Genomic DNA, 25,153 nt, shown 5'->3' on the forward strand with positions numbered 1-25,153 from the left:
CAAGAGATGGGTTCATTTTCCCTGGCCGTCTCGGATAGCCGCAAATAAGGGAAGCCGGTGTTGATAGATGGCACAAGGTAGCCGTAAATATCTCCAGCCATCATTCCCAGGTTTCTACTCACTGGGAACAAGCACCGTTCTATGGTTCTTCTCAGACCTGGTCAATGGTGCCATCTATTAACGGGATGTGACGCTAGTGAAGAGTAACTCAGATAAAGCCTCATCGCAACTGCCCCCGCATTCTTCATCTCGGGATATCACGAAGAGCTCAAAGGTGTCCCGCCTATCCTCAGCGGTATTCACCATCACCACCTCCTTGACTGTAGCCTTCACCGCGATAACCACCACCTTAGTAACCGCCACTGCCACCGCCCTGGCCACCATCGCCACCGCCATAGCTACCACTTTGGTAACCGCCATAACCACCACCACCACCACCACCCCGGTAACCACCACCACCGCCGCCGCCGCCACCACGGGCATTGGCTAGGCTGACCCTGACATTCCTTCCATCCAACCTGAAGGATCGCACCGCATAGTCAGCCCCCATTCATCAAGTGATGGGCTTCAACGTAGAGAGGACGACTTACTGCTGCTCATTCAAGCCTTGAATCGCTGCCTCGGCTTCCTCCGAAGAGCTGAGCGTGACGAATCCGAATCCGCGGCTCCGACCAGTGTCTCGGTCTCTCATCACGATCTGCTCGATATCAGCATGCGTTAATTAACCGACAGGTAGAGCAAGCTCAACGCACCGACTCGAGGACCTGGCCAAACTCGGAGAAGGCGGCGCCCAGGGTCTCATCGTTGGTGTTCCACGAGAGGTTTCTAGTTTTGGGTTCAGCAAATGGACCCGAGATTAATTCTTCGATAAATTTATCGCAAATCGTACCCGACGTAGACTTTGGCGGACATGATGGGCGAAATGCTGGTGCTGAACTTGGTACGGGAATTGTGTGGTTACGATGCAGTGAGGGGAATTTGGGTCTGAAAGAAAAAAATGGCGAGGCGGGGTATCGGGTATTTATTTTGGATCATCGCAGCCAGTTCCTGCTGTATGTATTGGGCTGTACTGTGTAGATGTGCGCTTCCGTGTAGGTACCTTGATGGTGTCCTAGCTCCCTTCCTGATTCGGCCACGGTCCATCTCCGGCGGGTGCCCCCCAATCAACTCGAGGAAATCACGACCCTTGCGTATCAGCAAGCCCTCGTTATCCAGTATCCGGTTTTAGTTCGTTAATAAATATTCTGTGCGAGCGGGACAATCCCATCTGGAGGAGGAGAGAGACCCTTGGCACGGCGGCGGACCCCGCTCGGACTCGTGCATACACATGGAGGCCGGAAGGCACAAAGGAGGCGATGTTGGGAGGAACGCTGGGATGAACGTTGTTCCGGAAAGTTTCTCGAGGGGTGCGGCAAAACATCGGGCCAGCGAAGGCTCGATTGCAAGGCAGCTCTACAGCGGGAGTTGTGGTGAACTTAGCGAAAAATATCCAAATCTGCGACAGCAACTAAAGCGAGATGAATCTTGCGGCCGCTGTTGAACAGCTCTGGTATAAACCATTCGGGATTGCGACTATCCAGCAGTATCATTCCACTATCAAACGCCCTTCCTCAACTTGAAAGCTAAAGCCCGCATGGCTCAGTGGTAGAGCGTGTCACTAGTAAATTCTCTATGACAAGGTCACTAGTTCGATTCTGGTTGTGGGCAACAACAACACGACGTCGTCGTGACAAATCTTTTACATTTTTGTCGTTCCCGTAACCCCACCGCACCCCCAAGACCACCAACTTTTTTCACCCACACTACGTCACACAGGTGACAGAGCGCACAACCACACACTAACCCAGGCCATCAACGCGACACACACACACACGTCCCACGGGCCACAACATGCGAAACCCCGGCGACCACTGCATCTCCCTAGCGTGTGCAGTGCATCCACCCAACAACCCCAGAGAAGACCAAGACCAACCCCCCTACCCCTTGCCTCTACATACTGTACATAGGTACATACATACCTGTCCCCCCTTCACTCCCTAGCCCGCACGCACGCGCACAACCTGAAATGGACCCACGCCAAGCAGCACCGCACCAAGCAGCAGCAGCAGCACCATCATCACCACCGATCATGGCAACGGCCGCCGCCATCCCCGACGCCGTGCTGCGCGCCGTCCACGTCTCCGACCAGGCCATGTACCCGGTGGCGCTGCCCTACGCGCGGCTGCGGACGTGGGTGGACGCGTGCCCGGAGCTGTCTGTCTGTTTCCGCGAGGGTGGTAGCAACGATGGTGGTGGAGGAGGAGGAGGCGGTGGTGGTGGTAGCGGTGGTGCGGCTGTTGCGGATGCTGTGATGGGGGTGGTTATTGTGTTGCCGTTGCGGAAGGGGTGCTGGGAGGATTTGTTGAGTGGTCGGCTTAAGGAGCCGGATATTGAGCCGGGGAGTGCGTTTCCGGGTTCTGGGCTGGGGGGCTGTGGTGGTGATGAGGGTAGTGATGAGGGTGGTGATGGGGAGGGAAAGGAGGAGGTGGGCCTGCATGTTTATCATATTGAGAGGTTTGAGACGGGGTGTGGAGGAGCAGGGAAGAAGGGGTTTTGCGAGTTTGCTTTGGGGGAAGTGATGAGGAGAGTACAAGCTCGACCGGGCTGGAAGGTGGTGGGAATGTCAGGTGCGTTTGATGTCTGGTCACATCCCAGAATGAGAGCGAGGCCATGCTAACATTAAAGCAGCCCTTACTGCCACGCCGACGGGGAAAAGGGCGTTCGAGAGACTCGGTTTCACCCCGACAGGCTACAGAGAGCTGTTCGTGGTGAAGGCTCCCGAGGAGACATCGCCAACCAGCATTGGTAAGGAGGGGTTGGATATGGTATGCCTCTACCCCGGCGACGAGAGGCAAGTTGTCACGCTCGCCAGTGCAGGTGACACTGTTTCAGTGTCCGAGATGACAGTAAACTACAATATATCGCCCGACACAGGCCACACTTAACTCGAGTAACTTGACTCCGATGTTGTGGTTTGCCCTTTCGCCGTTCGACTTGCAGAAGCAGGCTTCCTTTTCAGAACATTCGGCTACCTGAGGTTTAATTCCCATGGGGTTTCTCCGGTTTCTCGCGGAAAACACATGCTACCAACTCCTCGTTACAGGGCTGAAACCGGAACGGGCAAAAACAAAGACCGTTGCTTGCAACGCCAGAGAACGAGCAGGTTGGTGCGGATGGGCGGAGCTGCAGCCAGCAAAAGTGAGGTCCTACCCGGAATCGAACCGGGGTTGCCGGAACATCCTGAGGGAATCAGAATCCGAAGTGATAACCGCTACACTATAGAACCATGACTTCTATGCTCTCCGGCGTGTGGGAAATCTCCTCAAGCGGTGGGCCGCTTGGCGATGGCAAGGTCGGTGCTCCACTGTAGGGTTTGATTCGACTCCACTCACGAGAAGCCTCGTCGTCTTCATTCCGGGCGAGTCTAGCTGTCTAGCTGTTTCATATGAGAACATGGAGGCGGCCGGCCAAACGGAGTTGGTTTGATGACATGACTTGGATCAGGTTGAGCCATGAGCTCTCATGCTTTGAGTGGGGGGTTGGCGTTTGGGAACGAGAGCGTATGAACGCAACGGAGTGGTCCTTTTTATGCCCTTTGACAGTCTGACTCCCCAGAGGCGCGAGCTTGCGGGTATGAGACCATCCTGAAGTCGAAGGGTATGCTCTTTTGGGCGTCCGGCCCGAGGGTTGGCGATGGCCCGGCCGACCTCCGCTGTCCTCGAAATCGCTCGTTCGGTGTTTACAATTTGTCCTGCGAGGGTCTATCCGAGACTCTGACGATGAAACATGAGATAACCGTCGTCGAATAACCACTGGTTTGGCCGCTGAAACAGAGGGAGTTTAACTCTCACCGTTTAAATCTCTTTGAGGAGTCCCCGGTGAGTCACTGACGTGGCGAGGCTTTTTGGCACCAATTGTCCGCGGGAGCCCCGAATTCGCCAATAATAGAGGTGGCACAATCTTGCCAGTACCATGAGAGCACAGCACATGCGTGGCCCGTGGACCGTGGCGTTGGAGATTCCTGGACGCACATGAAGATGTTGGGTTGTGAGACTATTGTGCGCTCTCGTAACTGAATGGAACATATGATCGGGGCATCGGCGCCAATTCCGATGCTCCCACCAGCGAGGGTCGGACATGCATCCCTGCCTGTTTGTGATGGGCGTTGTGGCCCGCCGCCATGGCGCTGGCGAGATTCTGAGGTCGCCGGCCGGAGTCCGGAGCCTGCGGCAAGCTTGGTCACCTCCGAAATCGTTGAAGTCTGAAGACCGGGAGTGACAACATTGGTGCCTGAAATGTTGCAATGAGCCTCCTTCTGTGTGAGTTCTCTCTTTCTCGAGGCCATAACGGCAACTCCTTTCGCAGACTCGCTACGTGAAGTATCATTGCCCAAAGACCTCCCGGAGGCGTCCGACTCTGATTCGGGGTTCCGTTGATCAAGCTTAGACACATGCAGTCCGGCCTCCGGTAGAACCCCAATGTGTCTAAAACCCAGAGAACATCGCAGCCATTGTCGCAGCCTTTGTATGTGCCGGTGCCAATGCGCGGGTTATTAAGATTGCGACCACCAGCCAGGGTGATTGCTTGCGACGGTGATATCCGCATTTCTGTACAGAGCTTAGAGTGCCAGCCCTGCCTGATCTTGACAGTCAGTGATGCCGTGTAGCCGTAACAATAAAAAAGCAAGCAAGGAATTACCGGATCTGGTGCTCATACGTACATAGTATGGCAAAGGACGAGCGAATTTGGCCGGTTTGGCAGGCAGCGGACCGAATCGTCACCACTGAGATTGGTGCATCAGCGAAAGAGGCGGCGCCCCAGCGCCTGCAAGCTGCGAGGTCCCGTCGTCTATTGCCGATGTGTGGCCGGGTTAGAAACGACCCGATCGAATTTGATGCGGGCTCCCGAAGGTGTGAGAAAATCCCATTTTTCTGTCAACAAATTGGCGTTGTTGTAATACCTCGGAGATACTTGGGTGGCCTAACTTGTCAAGAACTATGACCGAATTACCTAAGTAAGTTAAGGGAAATAGGTTGAGCCGATGGCCTCCATTTCCCGGGCGCTGAAAACTGCCCGCGTGGGGTCCATGTTGTGGTTACCTATGCGCAACGTGCATCTTGCCATCTTCCCATCATCCAAATTTCGCCACGGGAGCAACACGACTTCGGTACCTAGCGAGGCTCAGGGCCGAATCACCTGCTGCATAATGGCTCGGTCCCGTTCTTCCACAATCAACACAACAAGCTGCAGCTTGTCACAGTTTGCTCGATTCGTGATTTCGCAAACGGTCCGAAACGGCAAAACACTTCACGGCGGGCATCCGATGTCCCGCCACGCCGAAGACCAGGAACCCAGGAACAGGAACATGACCTCCTGGGACCACGGCGGTTGTCGGATTAGACTCCGATGGGCACAGTCTCGGACCTAATCTGGGCATGTAGGTCTGAGAGCTGGTTTGTGTCACAACCCTATTGTCCGTAATTCCAAAAGCGGAAACAATGGTGTCGATGAGTGGTGATAACCGGCAACGCCAGCTAGGTAGGCGGAATCAACCCAGACAGCTCGGGGCAGATCCCAAGGGTTAATTAATACTGACCCGAAAGAAGACTCAAACCTGCCAGGAACGTGTATATAACGATCCCTTCCTCTCCATCATCGGCACTCGAGTTCTTCTCATCAGCAACAGCTTCAACCCAACCCTTCACCCTTCAACTAAAACAAAAAGCACCACCCGCTTTTCTAAAGCAACACCCACACCCAACCATCAAAATGCAGTTCACCAGCCTGTTCACCATTCTGGCCGTTGCCATGACCGCCTCGGCCCTCCCCTCTGAGGTCGCCCCCCGCCTCGGCGGCATCACCTCCTGCTCCAGCCAGTCCGCCAACGTCTGCTGCGACGGCCTCGCCGCCTGCCTGGTCACCGCCCTCGGCGAGAACTGCGAGGGTTCCTCCTACTGCTGCGAGACCAACGCCGTGCAGGTGAGCACACTCCATACCAACCCCACCCCTTCCCCCCATCTACCGGTCACCCAGCGCAGAAACTAACACACATTCTCCTTCTCCCAGGGCGGTCTCGTCAACGTCAACGCTCTCAACTGCGCTGAGCTTCTCTAAGCGGCCTCCCTCCCCCAACCCCCCCTCCAGACCACCAACGAAACCACCGAGGTTCAGTTCACAACACCAAGGAAAAACGACGGGATGGCGCGCGCCACGCAGAACCGACCAGCAGCAGCAGCAGCAGCAGCAACGAAATCCAACCCCCAGCATCGCCGGCGCGCGCGCGGTCCGTCCCCGACAAACGCGAGGGGTGGGGGTTGTCAAGGGGAAAAAAGACCGGGGAAACAAAAGAAAGACAAGGGTGTACATAGCCCGGAGGGGCAACAACCTTGTTTTTCTTCTCTCTCCTTGGGGTTAGTTTACGCTGGGCGGGCGCCTCCTCCGGCGTCTCGAAGGAGATAATGCTCTGGATTTCCTTTTCTTTTTCTTTTCCGTTCTCTAAAAAAACTCTGGTTCTGTTCCTCAGGCCTGGGGGACTCAACTAGCCACGCTCGTTCATGAAGATAGGTACAGGTAGTACATTCTCGGTAATCTAATAATTTGTGCCGGCCATCTGGATGGGGATTCCCCTCGATTGCTCTTGTGAACTGAAGAAGTAAGTGCAAGATGTCTACTAATTCATTATGAGCTTGCTGTAGTAAAAAGTGCCACCGTGTAAGAGAGCCCCAATCCGGTTGCAATCACAATTGTGTTCAAGTTCAACTTGAAGCTCGCCATCGCCAATAGAAATAAACAGAGCGCAAGGAAACAACTTGAACGAGGGTGAAATGGCAAAAAATGCAACGTGTATTGGTATAAATGTAAGCAGCTTTCGCCATATCGGCTTGCTAACACAGATATCAACTGCTCCATTTCGTGACTGGTACCACAGGCACCAGGTTGCACCATCCAGGGTACCGTTCCAAAAGTTTCCAAATGCACGTTGCTCAGAATTCCGGCGTTCCTAAACGTGTGCTGTCGGTGCCACTGCTTTGTGCTACGCCTGCACGTTGTTGATGGTGTTGTCCTGTACAACGGTGTCGGTGGGTTCGTCGACAACGTCGGCCGCGGTGCCGTTGCAAAAAAAGCCATTCTCGGCCATCCAAGAGGCGGTCCACCACGGTCGATGCTGAAAGGTCGCGATCTCCAACTGCTTCGCAATTCCTTGTTTGTTTTTGACCCTCTGCTGGGTCTCCGGCGAGGTAGTGTCGTAAAGAAGCCCGACAATCCGGTGATATTCCTCTCGAGCCGGCCCCATTTCCCCCATCCGTCGCACCTTATCTGCTGTGATAAACTCGTCATTGGGCGGGATGCCTCGAGCGAGTTGAACCAGTGGTGTCGGCCTCCAGTCCCTGTCGGAGAGCCAGGCTGGCCTCGCATCGTATGTTTCGTAGGCGGGAATGATGCTAACAGACTCCCAATCAACGACAGCGGTGAGCTTGAACGTAACGGGGTCGAGAAGGATATTGTGCTCCGAGAGGTCGTCATGCCAAAGGACGCCAACATCTTCCGGCCCGTTATCCTGCGGGACGAGTCGCGGTACCAAGGCCTTGAGCTGGTCGAAAAGCTCGTACACACGGTCCTTGTTGCGGTCCAACTCGCGGTCATTCTCACAGTACCAGGCCGCTCCTTCAACAGGAGATAGTTCTCGGAGTCGCTTTTCGAGAAGCTCCAGCCGCATATCAACCAATTCCCGGGTTGTCTGAAATGGCCCGCGAGACCCAGGGTAGTACACCCTCTTGTCGAAGAAGAAGTCCTGGGCGACGATGCGGCCAAGGGCAAAACGGCCGCCAGGGCCTATGTCCTTGTCCACAAGTTCCGCACCGTTGCCGTTTTGGACTGGCAATGAGGCAGTGTGGGGAAGTACTTGGTCGGAAACGTCGGCGAAGTAAAGGCTGCCAAACTTGCTGAACCGTAGCGCAACTAGCTGTTTGACGTGTACTGCAAGCTCCGCGAACACCTCAACTCTGGCGGCATCGGGCATAGCGCTCCACAGTTTGCGAAGCGGCTCGCCGGGCATCATTTCCATCAGCACCCATTCGTATCCGAGCTCGTTAGCGTCGCTCGAGGAGAAGGCGATCACCCGGGGGATGGGCATTGTGGTGTGCCGCCGGACGTACTCCATTGTGGCAATCTCGCTCTCCGTCTTGAAGAAGGGCTCGACGGGGATGGAAACTCGGAAGATGTAGGATTTGTCCCAACTGGCATGGGTGAGACTGTATAGACGATTGAAGGTGCCTTTGGCGAAATATTGGATGTCGGCCTTCGCAAACGTGGGGAATTCGTGCACGAGAACCCGGCGGATGTTTCCGATCCAAGCATCGTGATCGTGGTCGTCGGGCCAGTACCGCTCAAGATACCCTTCGTCTTCATGGCTTCTCCAGTATCGATGGAGGTCTTCCGCGGGTGGGCGAGGCCGTTGAGTTTGGGAGATGCGAATTGGGGAATCGAGGTCGATAGATGTTGACCCCATCATTGTAGCAATGGGTTCCTGCCGATCGTTCACGGGAATAGGTACCTCAATTCGTGCCGAGGAGAGTTCCAAGCTTGTGTGGGAGAAGGAGCTGGGAAGGAGGGACCGCTGGGACTACTGGCGTTTCTGGGACTGTGGGTTGTGCCCGCCACACTTTCAAATCCAGCACGGAGAAAACTGGGAAGCCTGAGTGCCGCACGTGGCTCTTATACTCCAGAACGCACCTTCCTCGCACGCATTATGTACACGGCAACACCCGACGTTGAGTACGGAGTGATTCCTTATTCCCATCAGTGTTTCTTGGTCAAGTTGGTGCAAAACACGCACTGCACTTGGGGATTGAAGGGCAGCCAGCAGTCACATGGTGATGATGGTGCAGCCACTTGAAACCAAAGTAACAAATTCCTACATGAGTGTGATACAAAAGTTGGGTATCCGAAGCTTACACCATTTAGATTATATTTTGCAACACTTCCATCATAATTCACGTGTTGCTGACCCCTTGTGTCTCGATAACTAAACCTTCTCCACTACGGTCCAACAAGATCCGAAGTCGCCCAAGTGTACCAGGGTGTAAGTTCCATCATAGTGCTGGCATTTCCAGGTGATTCACTCAGTTTAGGCACCGCCGACAGCTGTCTTTTCTTCTTAATACTATTTGTTAGCTCACGAAAGACGTGCCCTTGCACGACCCCCGTTGTTTCGAACTGCCCGGAAACCTCAAGTTAAGGATAGGCCGTGCAACGAACGATAGATAAAGGTAACCGCGAACAAGTCAGCACCGCGAGCAAGTCAGCTTCTCGGAAAGTGAAAGCTAATAAGCAGTGTGGATGGTCGTTTATCTTGCCTCGGGAACTATGTAGGTGCTTGTCGGGACATTGCCCGAGCTGGTGGGATGAAGTGAATAGCTACAGTACCTACCTATTATTAACAAACGGATTTCTGTTAGGAGCGTGAACGGTTGTTGATACCTGTGCCCAGATATTGCTTGAATTTCCCTCGACTGGGAGGCCGGAGCAGGGAACTCGAGTTACTCCAAAACTGGGCTGAATCTATTTGACTTGGAGCAGTCAATTCAAGTTGGAGGCGAGTTGAGTTAATCGTATTCCCCATTACCTAATTACAATCTATACCATCGCCATGTCTAAACGTTGACTCCGACTTTTCAAAACTCCTGTCATTACGCAAATATCCAACATTGTGAGTCAGATCAAGACCTCCCGAGAAGCCCTTTCGGTGTGGTAGCTTTGGTGGCGATCGCAATGAAACCACCGGCCAGACAGATGACACCGCTGAAAATGCTCGCCTGCATAAATCCACCGTACCTTTCCAGCAATACCCCATTCACCGGCGGGCCAACCAAGGTGGCGGTGGCGCCAACCGCGATTCCCATCCCCATGTAAGTACCGAGGTTGCGAGGATCATCTGTGCAGATGGAGAGGGCCGCGGACGAACCAGAAATGATGGTGCCGGATGTAAAGCCGAATGCGATGGCATAGACCACTAGCCCCGCCGTGTCGACGGCGCTGTTCATACACAAAACGAGAACACCGGTGAGAATACCGCCAAGACCGAAGACGTTGAGCTTCCCGAATTTGTCGGCGAGGATACCCGGGATGATTCGCCCAAATGTGGACGCCCCGTTGACGATGGCGAGCAGGTACGAAGCAAACGTGGGTTGGATGCCTCTCGAGATGGCATAAGTCGGGAGGAAGAATAGCGGTGCAAACATGCCGATGAAACAGCACCACGCCGCCGCCATAACGAGCAAGAACCTGACCTCCTTGAAAGCGGAGAGCATGAAGAAGTTCGTCTCGCGCGGCGGGAACCTGGCGGTGATGGTGAAACACGCAAACGCCAGCAGCGGCGTGATCGCAAACGCCATAATCCTCACCGACCACCCGAACCCAATCGTCGAGTCGTTCAGCATCTTGGACAAGGCAATCGGAAAGACAATGCCACCGATCGAGCTGCCCGAGACCACCAACCCGATGGCGGCGGCCCTCTTCTTGTCAAAGTACTGCGACACCGCCGCGAAAGCCGGCACCTGCATGACGCTCATGGCGAGCCCCGTCAGCACGCCCTGCGCGAGCATGAACTGCCAGTACTCCTTGCAGATGCTGGTCATCATGAGCGCGAAGACGTAGAGCACGGCGCCGGGGCGGATGACCCAGGCGCCGTAACGGTCGAAGAGCGGGCCCGCGACGACGCCGCCGGCGAACTGGATGAAGGACATCAGCGAGCCGATCCAGGCGACATTGTCCGGCGTCTGGTCGCGCAGCTGGTGGGACATGTAGTAGGCCTGGAAGACGCCGAACGAGTTCATGAAGCCCAGGCAGGAGAAAAATATGGAGGCGGAGCCGGCAAGGACGAGCCAAGCCCGGGCCCCGCCGTCGGGAGCCGGAGGCAGGGCACCGGGGCCGGGTTCGGGGAGGGCCGCCTTGGCAGATTCGGTGTCGGTTGACATGTCCTGCTGGTTGGTATTCTTTTTTTCGTCGTGGGGTTGCAGGGTCGGAGACCCGTGTAGGCTCTCTGGTGCGGCCATGGCGTTTGATACAATTAAAGTAGAGATGATGGTTAAAAATCAATAAAGGCAAGCCTAGAGAATCGAAGATTTCTGGTGAGCTGAAATTCCTAGGACGGGCCCGGCGTCTCGGCACCCAGACAGGCGGAGAATCAATGGGGTTTTCAAGACTTACAGGCACCCCCGCGTTTGCACCGTTTGCCTGTTCTAGGAAACAGAAGGCTTGACAGGGTCAATGCCGGCAGCCGAAGTACCCAATGATAGAAAGGATGAAAAGACCAGGTTAGCTGACGGGGACAGCCGGGGAGGCGAAGCTTAATTAGGTAGTGTACAATGCCTGACGAGTGCGAGGTGCGCCACGACTAATATAGGTGCCGTGCATGGCGGTTGGTTCCCGGAGCTAACACGGTGATGCCGCCGACCCCAAGTCCGAGATTACATGATTTGGGTTGCTTCGGTTCGCACTCTGACCCAACCGGCTGTGTTGTTGATGCCGGAGCTGAGACGCCGGATGACTCCTCCGCGGAGACGGAATCGGCCTTCGGACTCGGTGATAATTGGTGGTGGGCAGGACCGGCCAACCAGCGCGAAGGATGTGGGGCCATTCACTCTCATTCCGCGGCATGGCTCAAGCTCCGACACGCTGTCTTGATCCTTCGGATCCACAAAATGCCGATTGTTGCTTTCTCAAAACACACAAAAGCCGTCCAACCCCTCTGTCTCCGAAGCATTTCCCGAAATTCGAAAACATTTCGACAAGATTTGACGCGGCCTGACTAATCTGAGAAGTCAGAATCGGCACGGGTATTTGCGTGATGGAGCCAGAGCGTCGTCGGAGAAGACCTGCAGTGTAAGTCCCGGACATAATTTGAAACTGGGCAGTCGAGGTTTTGAGTGGTGGATCCTCGACGAGTCCCCCCTTCTCTCTCTTGCGGTCTTTCCCTTCACCGTGTTGCCGTTCGCACCTTCGTTATTCGGTGCAATTGTGCAACCGAAATTGGAGCTAACGAAGCAGCAGCTCCTGCATCCTTTGCAGAAGACGCAAAATCCGATGCGACCGACAAACGCCGTGTAGCAACTGCATCAAGTCTAAAAATGCAACCTGCAGCTATCGGGATGATCCGCGGCCTCCGCGGAGGCAAAGCCCCTTGGTCGGGACGGCACAGGCAAACAGACTTGAAGCAGCGCCGACTTCAGCACTCTTAACGCCGAGCACTGGGGCGTTATCCACAGAGCCAAATCATGTTGAATCACTGAACGCCGAGCCCTCTCGGCCGACAAGAAGTGCCCCCGTCACGTCATCGACCAAGTACACAGTCTGTGATCGGGCTTTTGGAAGTAGCCACGCCAACCGTGACAACCATGCCACCGATCCGAGACTCACGGGCGGCCAGACGGTGCCGGAGCAGGCCATGTCGGCAAACACGAGCTCGGCCAACACACCGGTCTCGACCTTCACCAAGAATTCCCGAGTCGAGACCAAGACGATAAACTTTGCTGGCAATTTCTATTTTCACAGCGAACACCGCCTAGCTAGCCATCCCCGGGCCGTCACGAGAAGTGTCACGCACAAGACGCGGTACTTCGGGCAGAGCCACTGGGTCAATGCTGTGGGCCTGGTAGGGAAACTCTCTCCCCCCATGGCAACCAACCGACTACTAACCCCTCTTAGCTCAATGACATGTTTGATATCATCGAGAGCCATCTGCGCGACGACAACGCGTCAAAGGCACTAAAAATCGAGAAACGATGCAAAGCTCTAGGCAGACTGATAAAATCCCGCCGATCACCCCCCTGGCCCTGTCCGCCCACACCTCACTTGCCCGTCAGGACCGTTGCCGATGCTCTCGTTGAGTGCTATCTCAGCTCCAGCGAAACTGTCCTCCGAGTCCTACATATACCCAGCTTCCGACGCGACTATGAAGCCGTTTGGGACCCCAGTAATACCCCCGACCCTGCTTTCCTTGTTCAGCTTAAACTAGTCATGGCCATTGGCGCCACGACCTACGACGACACCTTCTCCTTACGCCCATGCGCCATGAAATGGGCATATGAAGGGCAGACATGGCTGTCAGCACCCGAGTTCAAGTCCCGACTGGGCCTCCCCGCTTTGCAGAGCAGTATACTGCTCCTGCTCGCTCGCGAAGCTACAGGTGTAGGTGAGGATATGGTCTGGGCTACGGTCGGGACCACACTCCGGCTAGCCATGTATATGGGCTTGCATCGCGACCCAGAGGGTTTAGGTCCCAAGACAACCACGCCGCTAGTTGCCGAGATGCGCCGCCGGTTGTGGAACACGGTCCTCGAGCTCGCGCTACAATCTAGCCTGAACTCAGGCGGGCCGCCGATGATTAATTTAGATGAGTTCGACACGGAACCGCCGGGGAATTTTGACGACGATCAGCTCCCCGGCCAAGAGGGTGAAGCGCCCGTTCCCAGGCCATCAGGCCAGTTCACCCAAACCACCATGGCCATCTCTCTCCGGAGCCTGTTCCCTCAGCGCCTAGCCATCGTCAAATGCCTCAACGACCTCTCGTCCACGGGGTCGTACACGGACACACTCAAGCTCGATGCCGAGCTCCGTGAAGGGTACAAAACCCTTACGCGAAGCCTCCAGGCTTGTAGGGGTCCCGAAAAAGGCCCGTCCGACCTCGAGCTCCGCGTCGTCGACCTTCTGCTGCGCCGCTATTTCCTCGCCCTCCACCTCCCCTTCTTTGCCTGCGCCCTCCAAGAAACAATGTTTACTTTTTCTCGCCGTGTTGTCGTCGAGTCGGCGCTGCGCCTCTGGCGCGCCGTCTTCCCGGTTCCCCTCTCAATGTCTGCCGACGCCAACACGGACTGGGACCCCTTGCAACGCATCGCTATCAGCGGTTCGGGCTTCTTCCGCATAGTGGCCATTCAGGGCTTCGTGGCCATCGCCATCGAGCTGAAATCGCTCCTGAAGGAGGAAGAGAGCTTCGGTCTCGGCCCCGTCGAGCTCAGACCGGACCTCGTGGCGATGGTGCAGGACTACAAAGTGTGGTCTTGGCGGAGCATGGAGACGGGCGAAACCAACACCAAGGGGTACTTGGTCGCTTGTATGATCTATGCCCAGGTGGATGCGATGAGGAGGGGCATGAGCGACGAAGACACCGTCGCGTATGTGGTCAAGTCCGCCGAGGATTCCGAGGAGGAGTGTCTTGCGCTGTTCGAACAGATTGATGCCAGCACTCGTGAGACTCATGAGGCGGTGAATTCTGCCATCGATGAGACAATGGGTGAGGGTCTAGATTCATCGCCAGAATTTAGCATGGGGGGTTGGGACTATATGGTGAGCGATTTTGGGTTCGGTGGATGAAGACATGCTAACGAGCTACTCTAGGTACCAGATGGCTTGCTGGACCCGGCTGACCAAGATCCCATGAACTGGGTGTTCCAATATGGTCTTGCATGATTTATTATCATGTACTTTGGTTAAACGGCTCATGGTGATATTTACCACCTGCCTTTAGACGACGACTGAACCACCACCCCACTCCAGCAGATAATCGCCATGTTCAACGTGGGGACCGATGGTCACGGACGCCACGCTCTCGTCCTCACCCATCTGGGGCATTTTCGAGTGATATTGCGAGCGTCATCCGGCCGGCTTCAGCAATTCGCCTCGACGACATAGCCACACAAGGGCAGGGGCCCGGTTGAGCTGTTGACGTCAGCCTACTTTGGCGTTCTACCTAACCAATGCCTCGTCCTGTTACTTGTGTCGTGAAAATCAAGTCCCAACACAGCAAGACATGGTTGCTCTCGCCTGCTTTAGCTATCATGCGTCGTAACCCATCCCCTTGATGTCGTCGCATTTCGGCCGGGGTGCATTGTGGCTCACGCCCCTTTCGGACCCCAATGGTTGAACGCGTCACTTTGCATGGCGGAGTATCATTAGAATATCTCTAGTGCCATCAACTCACAACCCCGCCAATACATACCGTTTCTCGAGGCTCAATGCCACTCCACGCCCATAGTCAGAGGAATTCGCGCTATCTCCGAGAGTTTGGACAATGTAGAATTGCTTGAATGATGATGCGCCACTTACCATGGGAGGTATCCCCTTATCTACACTATCTTACTTAGCCCAGGTGGCGCGAAACACATTTCTTTCCGGGTATTGATCAGCTCCAGCATCATGGCTGAAAGCACTGACGAGTCCAATGTCGTATGCTTTTTGATCTGCATGCGTGTATGTGTTGTCCGCGTTAGGTTGTATAGAGGAAGGGTGGTTGCCGTTGCTGGTTGGGCAGCATTCTTAGCGCCACTGGCGGCACTGCCCAACATGGACCGACCCCTCCCTGGTTGTCACCACACAAAACACGGGCCGTTCTTTGTTAAATTGGAATCGTTTCCGGTGCTCAAAAACCTTCCATTACCCCCATTTCAAGATTGAGATCTCATATCCAAGCCGCATATCTGTCTCCCATCTTTACACCTACCCGTCGACGGAGCAGTAGCACATGACCATGCTGTCCTTCAACACCGGCACCCATCCTCTCCCCCACTCCCACCGCGACCATGACCTCACCCTCCATCACGACCCATTCCAAAACCTCTACGACTCCCTCGCCAACCTCACCCTAAACATCAACGCCGCCCCTTTACCCACCAACCGCACAGCAGAGGGCGAGGAAGAAGACGCCTACCAGTACAACCTCCACCACAACCATCACCATCACCAACCGCACCCCCACCAAGCCGCCACCCCAACCTCCGCACCACTACCGCCGGCACCAACACCACCCCACCAAACCCCCCAATCCCAACCTCAACCCCCCGCCGCCCCCACCCTCCTCCCCGTCACCCCGCTCTTCCCCCCCGGCGACAACGTCATCTTCGCCCACTCCTCCTTCTTCTCCCGCTTCACGCCCGCAGGCACCTACCCCGAGCTGCCCACCCCGGCGCGCGTGCGCGAGCAAGCCGTGCGATTGGGCCTTGTCTCCCAGAATGGCGATGGGGATGGCGCAGAAGGGGGTGCGAGGATGGTGCCGTTTCCGGAGCTGGGGCTGTTGGTGAAGTATGGGCGGGAGGTTGTGGGTGCGGGGAATGGGGGGTTTGTTGGCGGGGTGGCGGCCGCGGAGGGGAAGGCGATGAGTTTGGCGAGGCGGACGTTGGTGGATTTGGGGATGCCGGCTGGGTTGGTGCCGGTGCCGGAGGTTTTTGGGTGGCGGAGGGATGCGGAGAGTGGGGAGCGGTTTGTGTATATGGATTTGCCGGAGGGGGAGGTGCTGGAGGATAGGTGGGCGGGCTTGAGCGAGGTGGAGAGGGAGGCGGTTTGTACGCAGTTGAGGGATGTGGTGGGGGAGTGGAGGCGGTTGAGGTTGGGGGGTGTTGGGTTCGTTGGTAAGTTCTGGTTGTTTGCTTTCTGTGACTGACTTGCTCGTGTGGATGCTGATTTGGTTGTGACGGTGTAGGGAGCGTTGATAATGGACCGCTGCAGGATGAGGTGTTCCATCGCTGCGCGTTGGCTGGCGCTCCGCCGGCCGGTCCGTTTCCAACGGTGACGGCTTTCCACGACTACTTTGTCGCGATGGCGGTCACCGTCTCCCGGAACCGACATGCAGGCGCTGGGGATGGCCAGCTCCGCTACACACCGCACCACCTATTCCCGGATGACGTCCCCGTCGTGTTCACGCACGGTAGCTTGCACCCCCGGAACATCATCGTCTCATCCGGGCCAAAGCCACGAGTGGTATCGATCCTCGGTTGGGAACAGGCTGGGTGGTGCCCCGCGTACTGGGAGCTGTGCAAGGCCCGGGCGGAGTGCTCGCGGCGGGGAAGACTTGGAGGTTGGGAGAGCAAGTATTTGTCGTGGGTTCTGGACACTGACGGGTTGAACGCCGCGATGGGTGGCTGGAATGTCACCGCGTTGTGCCAGTATTGGGATTATTTTGTTGGCTTGATGTAATTATCAGGCAGGCCCAAGCCAATATGTTTACCCAGTTTGAACACATGGTTACAATACCTCCGACTAATACAACATTTTACCGAGATTGATGCCCCGGGCCCCAAACGCTGTTCTCGTAATCATATTGACGTAACTGGTCGACCTGCTCTGATCGTTGGTGACTTCGGCGGATCTGGGAAAGGGAATGGGTCCGGCCGTTAGAAAGGAACGCCATCGGAGTCTCTGACTGCCTCGTAGCTACAGTGATCTTGCAAACGGACGACGAAATAACGTGTGTCTGGTCGAGCATCGCAACTATCGCCAACTGAAACTGCGTTTTTCTCACTTTTCCGTTGCCAAATTCCGGGTCACCCCTTTTAAACAATGGACCCACAAAACATGGTAATCATTCGTTTGGGCGTATGGTCTAGTGGTATGATTTCTGTTTTGCAAGAAAAAATCTTGAATACAGACGGTCCCGCGTTCGATCCGCGGTACGTCCATCACCTTTTGCTTTTCTTTTGCTTTTCTGGCAAAACTACACAGTAAGCGTCTCTTCACATGTGTATACTAAGAAAGAAACACACAGACAAGCATGCGAGACATATCCCGAATCGCTTTTTTACTTGTGAATGCTATATACCTCGTTAGAGACATTATACATCTCGAGTCGCCCCCCCTCCCCCGCCCTTATCTTTATCCTCCTCGAGACCAATATTCCTCCACGGCATCTCGCTCTCAACCTCCGATTCTCGAAGGAAATCTAACTTTACGGACGAGAGAAGTGGTTTCAGACTTCTCAGCCTCAAGGTTTTCTCGCACAGGGAAGGTTAGCCGGCAGTTGTAATTTGGTGGAGAATTCCCTTCATCGCCTCCACTTGCCATATCGGGTCCGAGAGTCTTCAGGGCTGGAACAGGGCGAGGGATCCACCTCGGCGTTACGCTCAGCTCCTTCGGATCACACCCCAGGAGACATGTTTCGAATAAATCACGAACAGGTGACATCCCCTGACTTTGGGAATCTGACCGAATGTTTAATGATCGCCGCAGTGGGGCCGCAATGCTCCCGAGTTAGAAGCGTCCCAGTGAGAGAGAAGAGGTTTACCAGGTTTGACTGTCGTCGAGCCAGGGCAAAGATGACAGAGCATCGCATTTGCAGATTTGAAAATCGAAACGGACAATCAGCGTTGTACTCGGGAGTTGCATGCGGAAACCGTTGCCACAACAGTCCTTCGAGAAGAGACCTCACCATTGACTTGACATGTTCGACGGACTGCGGGAGTATGGAGTGTCAGGGAAACGACAAATTGGTAAAGACCAGGTTCAAGTTGATCAGATAGGTATTGCCTCTCCTTGGTTTCTTTGGAGAACATGACGTGCCTGCCACATGGTCAGTCACTGTTTGCATGCATCTCCACGCCACGATCTAGAGCATCCCAAGTGACCCCGTATGCGCGCCATGAAGGGGTGCCAAGATCCCCTGAAACAAACCTTCGCTTGTTCTTCGCAAGAAGCGCCGTAAAGTGACTGTTCGGATGGATCCCATCGCCAAGACTACCCACTCCGTCGGGATGCACGCATGGCAACCGAGATTGGACATGTTTTACCTCGAACCATGGGTCTTCCAAATCGCCGTGCGCTACATGCCAAGCACAGTTGAGAGCCGCGATGGGGAAACGGACGCTCGCCTCGGCGGCTGTTGTGCCCCTGGACAGCAGGTCAGGGGCCGGAAGACAACTCCATCAGGACGAGGTGAATGACGGATCTGGAGGGCCGGGAATGGAAGGCGGTGTCATTGTGAGTTGAAGGGCCGTCCAACTGCGATGATAAATATGTCGGTTGGGTCCCGTTGTTGAAGGCTTTGGATTCTCCAACCAGCCACAGCCTCTCTTTCGTGTCTGCAACGACTCTTCCCTTCCTTTCGCTTTTTGGAAAAGCATCCAGTTCTCTTCGTTTACCGCAACGACTTGACGTCCGTTCGCTATCTTTTACAACCAACCTTGACTGAGCACCTTTGCCGTTGAGACTTTCACCCAAAGAACACTACACCACCATCACCACCACCAAGCTTTTCACCATGAAGACCACCGGCACTGTTGCGGCTATCCTCGGCCTCGTTTCGAGCGCCACCGCCCACTACACCTTCGACAAGCTCCTGGTCAACGACCAGCAGGTCGGCGGAGACAACACCTACATCCGGAAGCACAACAACGGATACATGCCCATCAAGTTCAACAACCCCCCTGAGGGCTCCATCACCCCCCTTGATGCCGACTTCTCCTGCAACAAGGGCGCCACCGGTGCCCCCGAGGTGATCACGGTCAAGGCCGGCGACAAGATCGGCCTCCGCCAGGCCTTTGGCGCCAACGGCATCCAGCACCCCGGCCCGTCGCAGGTGTACATCGCCCCCGTCAGCGACGCCAAGACCGACGGCGGCAGCGACTGGTACAAGATCCACCAGTCCCTGGTCTGCCGGGAGGGCTCGCCCGAGACCTTCAAGACCAACGCCTGGTGCAGCTGGGACGAGAACAACGTGTGGGGCGTGATCCCAGCCACCATCCCCAACGGGCAGTACCTCCTCCGGGCGGAGCACATCGGGCTGCACGGCGCGCACGACGGCCAAGCCGAGTTCTACACCTCGTGCGCGCAGATCGAGGTGACGGGCAACAGCGCGACCGCCATCCCGGGCCAGTCGACCAAGTTCCCCGGCGGCTACCAGGCCAGCGACCCGGCCGTCAACTTCAGCGTCTGGGGCCGCTCCACCTCGTACGACACCGCCCCCGGCCCGGACGTCATCCCGGGCGGCACCATCCGTGGCTCTGCCAGCGGCGCCGGCGGCGACAACCTCCAGACCGTGCCCGGCGCCGGCGGCAGCAGCAGCGAGACCGTCGACACCACCGACCCGGCCCCTTCGCCGTCCGCTCCCGCGCCTTCGCCCTCGGCCCCTGCTCCGTCGCCGTCGACGCCCGCTCCGTCCCCGACTGGTGCTCCCGCCCCAACCCCCACTGTCCAGCCCGGCAACGGTGAGGGCAGTGGAAACGGTAAGGGCAAGGGCAAGGGGAAGGGCAAGTGCCCGCGCTCGTTCCCGCGCCGTGCGGCCGCGCTTCTTGCGGCTGAGATTGATGCCGAGACTGCTCAGCAGTAAGGTGCTTTTTGTGTGAGATGCCCGCCGATTGTGGGTGGGTTGGTATCTCGGGAGGAAGGGCCGTGCATCACTCCATATTTGTGATGAGCGGCTGAGAGAGAGGGAGAGACTTGGTCTCGATGAGACTTTTGGGGCGGGTTCCTGCAAGCTGGTTTGCAGTTTTGGTTTACGACTTCTTGTATATTGCTGTTAGCGGCTTGTATAAACAATTCATTTTGAAGTGTTTCGATCTTGAACGTGGTCAAACCCCGCCAAGACGCCGAGGCTCGCCAAGTTCTCTTCGAAAGGTTCGAACAGAATCAAGAAAAACAGGGACCTATTGATACCCCAACGCACAGTATCTGCATCATCAATCGTATACAAAATTCGGATTCTACGTGTTTAGATATATAATTCACAGTAGGTGCACGGTGCGCTCATTTGATGGGCTGGCTGATATATTCTCGATATTCTTTTGTGTTCCTGTTTTCACCCAAAAATCGAAAGTGTTGTGCAGCCCATGTACGCGTGCCAAGTCGACCAGGCGTTTGCCGCAGCACACAGTGGCAGTCTCACAGGGACACAAATTTTTACATACTGCGGCTGAAAGACTGTGGCAGTGCGGTTACCCTGGAGATGACAAGGACCCCGTCCCCCACGACCCCGAATGGTGAGGTAGGCGACGACGCAATCGACCTAACTCGACTGGAGTCAGCCTGGAGTCCTGGACATTCATTTGCCAAAACCCCCTCCTTCGATATGTTGACCGCCAAACCGGTTCGGCTCCTCGCCGGAGCCTCGCTCGTGGCATACGTTGCCGCTGACGCCGGAGATGATTTCTCCAACAACTTGTTTTCTGACCTGGCCCCGTACGTGATGCAAACCATAACGTGAATGGTATGGCGCTAACTCTGGTCTTGTTTGTACATAATAGGCTGCTGGCGCTATTTGGGGAGAGGGTCACGATGCAGTTCATGAGCCAATCCACAGGATGGGCCGACAACATTATCCTAGCAATGGCCCCGCTAGGTATTATCACTGCGATTGTCGGGGCTATTAGGGTCGGCGGCCCAACGTGGCTCCGAGCTATCATTGGAAGAGCAAGGGAGAGCCGGGCCGTCGTTGAGGCTGAACTGATGTCCTCGACTTCGCGGGAGGTGTGCGAGCTCTGGAATGGTCGGGAGATTGTGAGGGTAATGGGAGTGGGGCCTATCTATGAATTCATCATCTTGCTACCTGGGGAGGATGAGGAGGATCGAGGGCCGGGAAACGGGGTACAGGTTAAAGGATTGAGGGAACGCAAGAACGAGAGCCACGAAGTCGAGGATCGGTACCTCAAGAAATACGGTGAGCGACCCTAAGCCTGCGCTAGCTGCTCAATATAAGTGCTAACCGTCGTACTAGTGCATACATTTCGAGACAGTATCTTCGACCCCTCCAAGGTAGTCGGGATGTTCAAGTCGATGCTCAACGAGAAGAACTCACTTGGCAGCGGGGATCTCGAGGAAGCTTTACACAAGACTCCGAATGGCATCAATTCCAATGTGCCTGACACAAGCAACGATCCGGGGCCTAGAACCGAACGTGGCGGCCGTCCGGTCGTCGTGATTCGGAATTTGGATGCGCCCGCGCCTAACCTCACACTCAATACACGGAACCAACTAAGCAGGGGAGAGTTGTATCTGGTTGCGGTAGTCGGTACTCTTCTTCAGCTCGGCGTCCTCGTCTTCTCCGGATGTGCTACCTACCACCCCGCCCTCAGGTCTAGGTGGCTCAAGGATGGAAACCCCGCCGCCGACTACGCCTTTCCTTGCAACGCCGCGGGGACCCTGCTCTTGGTGACAGGCGTGCTGATTTGTGCGCACGTCGTCGAGGGTAGCACATCAGAAACAAGATACCGGCCGGTCGAGGGCGAGGCCCGTGTCGTGTGGCTGCAAAAGTCTGGTACCGTCAACGATCAGGCCTTCGAGTCGTTTGCCATATTCCCCCGGCAACCACAGACCCTGATCACAACGTCCCAGCGCTGGGACGCCGGGGGGTCACAGCCCATACTTGGAGAGACCATCGCCGTCATCGGAGCAATGGTCAGCCTTTGCGGCTTCGTCGCCCAGTTCGTCGGCTTACGCGGCATGCACTGGTCGTCATCGATCGCCCAGCTCATCGCGATTGCCTTCATGGTGGCCCTCAGAGCATGGGTTCGCCGCAATCTCGCGCAGTTGCCGGCGTCTCACCGCCTACTTTCGGGCCACGAGATGGACTGGCTGGCTATGACCATCGCCGGGGATCTCGCGAGAGCCTCCTGGCTGAATCCCCCCAAAGACGGTGAGGATACCAAGGCCGGGAACGACGGAGATGCCCCACAGAACGACGGGGAGTTGGATCGGCAGAGCAGGCCGTGGGATTGGAAACCCACCGCCGTCGAGAGTCCGGAAACCCTCCTGGCCCTCCAAGACGCCGATAGTACGAATGCCGATGGATCGGAAAATCGATTGCAGACAAGGGCCCAAAGGGCAATGATGTTAAGAAGGGACCTTGGTGAGGTGGCAGACTGGCAGGGGCCGGCATCCGCCGAGGCAATCGCGCTGGCTCGCGCGATTGAGATCGTCATGGACACACTCTTCGACACAAACCCAGGAGGCAATGGTAAACTTACCTGGCGGCTCTCCTTCCCTACCCCTTCGGAGGACTCTCGCAGCGAATCGGTAACGTTTCGTGTGGAGCAACTCGGAAACGGGACCTGGAAGGCTTTCTCCGACGAGCTCGAAGCTGCACTCTCGTTGTGGCTATACTCGGTGGCCGAGCTCGAAAACGCGCCGGAGAATGGCCTGGGACGCGAAGACCAACAAACGAAGCCTGGGGATCGCGGGACAAACGAAGGGGGACGCCTCGAGTTCAAACCTATGCGATCTAAAGATGACACGTGGCTGCGAATAAAGGGGAAACAGACGAAGCGTAGCCTCCGACTCCTAGGCCAGGCCACCGAGGCCTTGGTTCGGGATGTCCGGTGGTGGATACCGAGGCTTGATAATACCAACGTTATCGAGGTACGAATGGACAGCGAGCGGACAAACAACGGCAACATGATCGAGGTGGAGAACCATCGCATTGTCGGATGTGCATCGAACTGGGGCCCTGGCTCATATATATATGAGAATCCCATCCATGGCAACGTTAGTACTGACCCTGGCAACGACAATTCTGCTTCTGGCGACGACAATTCCGCTTCTGGTGACGATAGCTCAGCTGGCGACGACAGTTCTACTTCTGGGGACAACAATTCTGCTTCTGGTGACGTCAGTTCAGCTAGCGACGGTGCTTCTGCTTCTGACAAGACCAGACCTACCTGGACTATGGCGGCCGACTCATCCACCCCCCTGGCCACATTATTTGCCCAGCACATGTTTACCGCTTTCATGTGGGCCGCGGCGAAGAAGATGGAGTCACCGATTCCTGGTGGAGCGGACATTCGGCCTTCGGAGAGGGATAACGCACCTTCGACATGGACGTCGTTCGCACTGCGCAACGCCAAACTCCACAAGATGGCCCAAGACATCCAGGGCGCCGGCCTTGGAAACCTGGAAGACGTCTACCTGGCCATCATTCCACCTCTGAGCATCGAACGAAAGTTACCACAGCCCGACGCCATCGTCGAATTGACGCGAAAGCACGCCAATCCACATGGGCAGCCGAGGCAGCGGCGCGACGCTGCCAATACCTACGTGTGGCTACTTCGGGTATCGAAGGGGTTACAAGAAGATATTTTGGTCAGGGCAGCCGCCCTTGTGTTGGAACACTTGAGGGCTGCCATTGACGCCGCCGAGACATTGCAAGCTCAACACGTTGAGGGGCAAGAGATTCAACTGTTGGAGGTCAGGTGGTTGCTTACCGAAGCGCTGCAGGATGTTGATGACGGGGTGTTGGCATTCCTTTTGGGGCTATACCGGGCACAGGATCGACCTTGGAACTGTCCCTTACCCGAATGGCCTCAGCCTTTGGAGCTTTCAGAGCTGGTCCCTAGGCTCAAGGACTTCCCCGGCCATCTATGGGTCCTCGGCGAGACCGGGGAATTGGACATGCCAGAAATTGTAGCTCGCGGAAAAGATGCGCCGTTGGATAAGAAAGACGTGCTCGGCTGGACGCCGCTCTTCTATGCTCTCGCGAGAATCGTGGACAACACCATAGACCGCTGCCTAGACGCGGGAGGGGACGCTACTGCACGAGACCTGCGCGGACGGACACCATTGCATTATGCCTGCCAGCGTGGCTACACGTCCTCGATACTGTCTTTTTTGCGGGCAGGCGCGGACATGAACGCACGAGATGCCGATGGAATGGTGCCGCTGCACGATGCAGCTCGGTGCGGGTGTGGCAAAGCGGTGCAATTGTTGATCGAAGCTGGGGCGGATGTGGACATGGTGGATGGGTTCGGAAATACGCCACTGCATCAAGCTGCGTATGCGGGAAGTGAAGCAGCTCTGTTGGCGTGTTTGGACTATGCGAACCCAAAGTTACGCAACCACGATGGGAGGACCGCCTTGCATCTCGCTGCGATAGGGGAAAAGGGCAGCATTGAGGAGAGGAAGGAGATAGTCAAGGCCCTCATGGGGAAGGCGGGCGTCGACAAGGAGGCACAGGATTACGACCAGCGGACCCCGCTACACTTGGCTGCTCGATTCGGACATGTGGCTACCATCGAGGTTCTCATCGAGATGGGCGCCGACAAGGACGCGAAGAATTCTTGGGGCGATACGCCAGTACACTCGGCCGCTGGAGACGGGCACGAGGCTGTTGTCAAGTTTCTTGTCGAACAGGGCGCCGACAAGGACGCGAAGAATTCTTGGGGCGATACGCCAGTACACCCGGCCGCTGGATACAGGCACGAGGCTGTTGTCAAGTTTCTTGTCGAACGGGGTGCTGATAAGGAGGCGAAGAATAACGATGGTACCAGACCACTACACCTGGCTGCTAAAAACGGGCAGGAGGCTATTATCAAGTTTCTTATCGAACAGGGCGCCGATAAGGAGGTAAAGGATAGCGATGGTTACA

The 25,153-nt window shown here is 56.0% G+C and overlaps 9 protein-coding genes and 3 non-coding genes across 12 annotated transcripts; 7 read left to right on the plus strand and 5 right to left on the minus strand.

The window, feature by feature from the left end:
- Window positions 1-156: 156 nt before the first annotated feature.
- On the minus strand, window positions 157-419 carry B0H64DRAFT_393038 (uncharacterized protein). The gene has a single exon (XM_062803608.1). It carries the CDS (start codon window positions 394-396, stop codon window positions 178-180), a length of 219 nt encoding a protein of 72 aa, XP_062661299.1. The 5' UTR covers window positions 397-419; the 3' UTR covers window positions 157-177.
- Window positions 420-436: 17 nt separating this feature from the next.
- On the minus strand, window positions 437-824 carry B0H64DRAFT_299100 (uncharacterized protein; the record flags this gene model as incomplete). The annotated part of the gene is made up of 3 exons (XM_062800091.1): window positions 437-518; window positions 591-697; window positions 753-824. Coding segments are annotated over 3 exons (261 nt in total), but the record flags the coding sequence as incomplete, so codon positions are not given.
- An 803-nt stretch (window positions 825-1,627) lies between these two features.
- On the plus strand, window positions 1,628-1,707 carry B0H64DRAFT_t52. Its single transcript has one exon. It is a non-coding gene; the product is annotated as a tRNA-Thr (tRNA).
- A 421-nt stretch (window positions 1,708-2,128) lies between these two features.
- Window positions 2,129-2,984, plus strand: B0H64DRAFT_441220 (uncharacterized protein; the record flags this gene model as incomplete). Its single annotated transcript, XM_062806551.1, has 2 exons — window positions 2,129-2,666; window positions 2,728-2,984. The coding sequence occupies 2 exons, from the start codon at window positions 2,129-2,131 to the stop codon at window positions 2,982-2,984; spliced, it is 795 nt and encodes a 264-aa protein (XP_062661301.1).
- A 256-nt stretch (window positions 2,985-3,240) lies between these two features.
- On the minus strand, window positions 3,241-3,325 carry B0H64DRAFT_t57. The gene has a single exon. It is a non-coding gene; the product is annotated as a tRNA-Gln (tRNA).
- A 2,483-nt stretch (window positions 3,326-5,808) lies between these two features.
- B0H64DRAFT_441221 (uncharacterized protein) lies at window positions 5,809-6,153 on the plus strand (the record flags this gene model as incomplete). The annotated part of the gene is made up of 2 exons (XM_062806552.1): window positions 5,809-6,018; window positions 6,106-6,153. The coding sequence occupies 2 exons, from the start codon at window positions 5,809-5,811 to the stop codon at window positions 6,151-6,153; spliced, it is 258 nt and encodes an 85-aa protein (XP_062661302.1).
- Window positions 6,154-7,072: 919 nt separating this feature from the next.
- On the minus strand, window positions 7,073-8,551 carry B0H64DRAFT_373093 (phosphotransferase enzyme family-domain-containing protein; the record flags this gene model as incomplete). Its single annotated transcript, XM_062802262.1, has 1 exon — window positions 7,073-8,551. One exon carries the CDS (start codon window positions 8,549-8,551, stop codon window positions 7,073-7,075), a length of 1,479 nt encoding a protein of 492 aa, XP_062661303.1.
- A 1,063-nt stretch (window positions 8,552-9,614) lies between these two features.
- B0H64DRAFT_393047 (major facilitator superfamily domain-containing protein) lies at window positions 9,615-11,564 on the minus strand. The gene is made up of 2 exons (XM_062803609.1): window positions 11,248-11,564; window positions 9,615-11,147 (listed from the first exon to the last, which is right to left on the minus strand). The coding sequence occupies exon 2, from the start codon at window positions 11,091-11,093 to the stop codon at window positions 9,759-9,761; it is 1,335 nt and encodes a 444-aa protein (XP_062661304.1). The 5' UTR covers window positions 11,094-11,147; window positions 11,248-11,564; the 3' UTR covers window positions 9,615-9,758.
- A 323-nt stretch (window positions 11,565-11,887) lies between these two features.
- Window positions 11,888-17,004, plus strand: B0H64DRAFT_416719 (uncharacterized protein; the record flags this gene model as incomplete). The annotated part of the gene is made up of 6 exons (XM_062805190.1): window positions 11,888-11,922; window positions 12,091-12,634; window positions 12,745-14,301; window positions 14,335-14,368; window positions 15,795-16,439; window positions 16,511-17,004. 6 exons carry the CDS (start codon window positions 11,888-11,890, stop codon window positions 17,002-17,004), a joined length of 3,309 nt encoding a protein of 1,102 aa, XP_062661305.1.
- Window positions 17,005-17,399: 395 nt separating this feature from the next.
- On the plus strand, window positions 17,400-17,486 carry B0H64DRAFT_t53. The gene has a single exon. It is a non-coding gene; the product is annotated as a tRNA-Ala (tRNA).
- A 1,319-nt stretch (window positions 17,487-18,805) lies between these two features.
- On the plus strand, window positions 18,806-20,378 carry B0H64DRAFT_131766 (glycosyl hydrolase family 61-domain-containing protein). Its single transcript, XM_062798132.1, has one exon. The coding sequence runs from the start codon at window positions 19,061-19,063 to the stop codon at window positions 20,126-20,128; it is 1,068 nt and encodes a 355-aa protein (XP_062661306.1). The 5' UTR covers window positions 18,806-19,060; the 3' UTR covers window positions 20,129-20,378.
- Window positions 20,379-21,072: 694 nt separating this feature from the next.
- Window positions 21,073-22,706, plus strand: B0H64DRAFT_416721 (uncharacterized protein; the record flags this gene model as incomplete). Its single annotated transcript, XM_062805191.1, has 4 exons — window positions 21,073-21,437; window positions 21,531-22,029; window positions 22,069-22,625; window positions 22,655-22,706. The coding sequence occupies 4 exons, from the start codon at window positions 21,073-21,075 to the stop codon at window positions 22,704-22,706; spliced, it is 1,473 nt and encodes a 490-aa protein (XP_062661307.1).
- Window positions 22,707-25,153: the final 2,447 nt, after the last annotated feature.

Source organism: Chaetomium fimeti (assembly GCF_033439085.1).
Source record: "Chaetomium fimeti strain CBS 168.71 chromosome Unknown B0H64scaffold_3, whole genome shotgun sequence".
Taxonomy (NCBI): Eukaryota; Fungi; Ascomycota; class Sordariomycetes; order Sordariales; family Chaetomiaceae; genus Chaetomium; species Chaetomium fimeti.

Excerpts from the sequence above, each read along its gene's own strand:
- B0H64DRAFT_393038 (XM_062803608.1), bottom strand. The coding sequence starts at position 396 with ATGGCGGTGGCGATGGTGGCCAGGGCGGTGGCAGTGGCGGTTACTAAG.
- B0H64DRAFT_131766 (XM_062798132.1), top strand. The coding sequence starts at position 19,061 with ATGAAGACCACCGGCACTGTTGCGGCTATCCTCGGCCTCGTTTCGAGC.
- B0H64DRAFT_393047 (XM_062803609.1), bottom strand. The coding sequence starts at position 11,093 with ATGGCCGCACCAGAGAGCCTACACGGGTCTCCGACCCTGCAACCCCAC.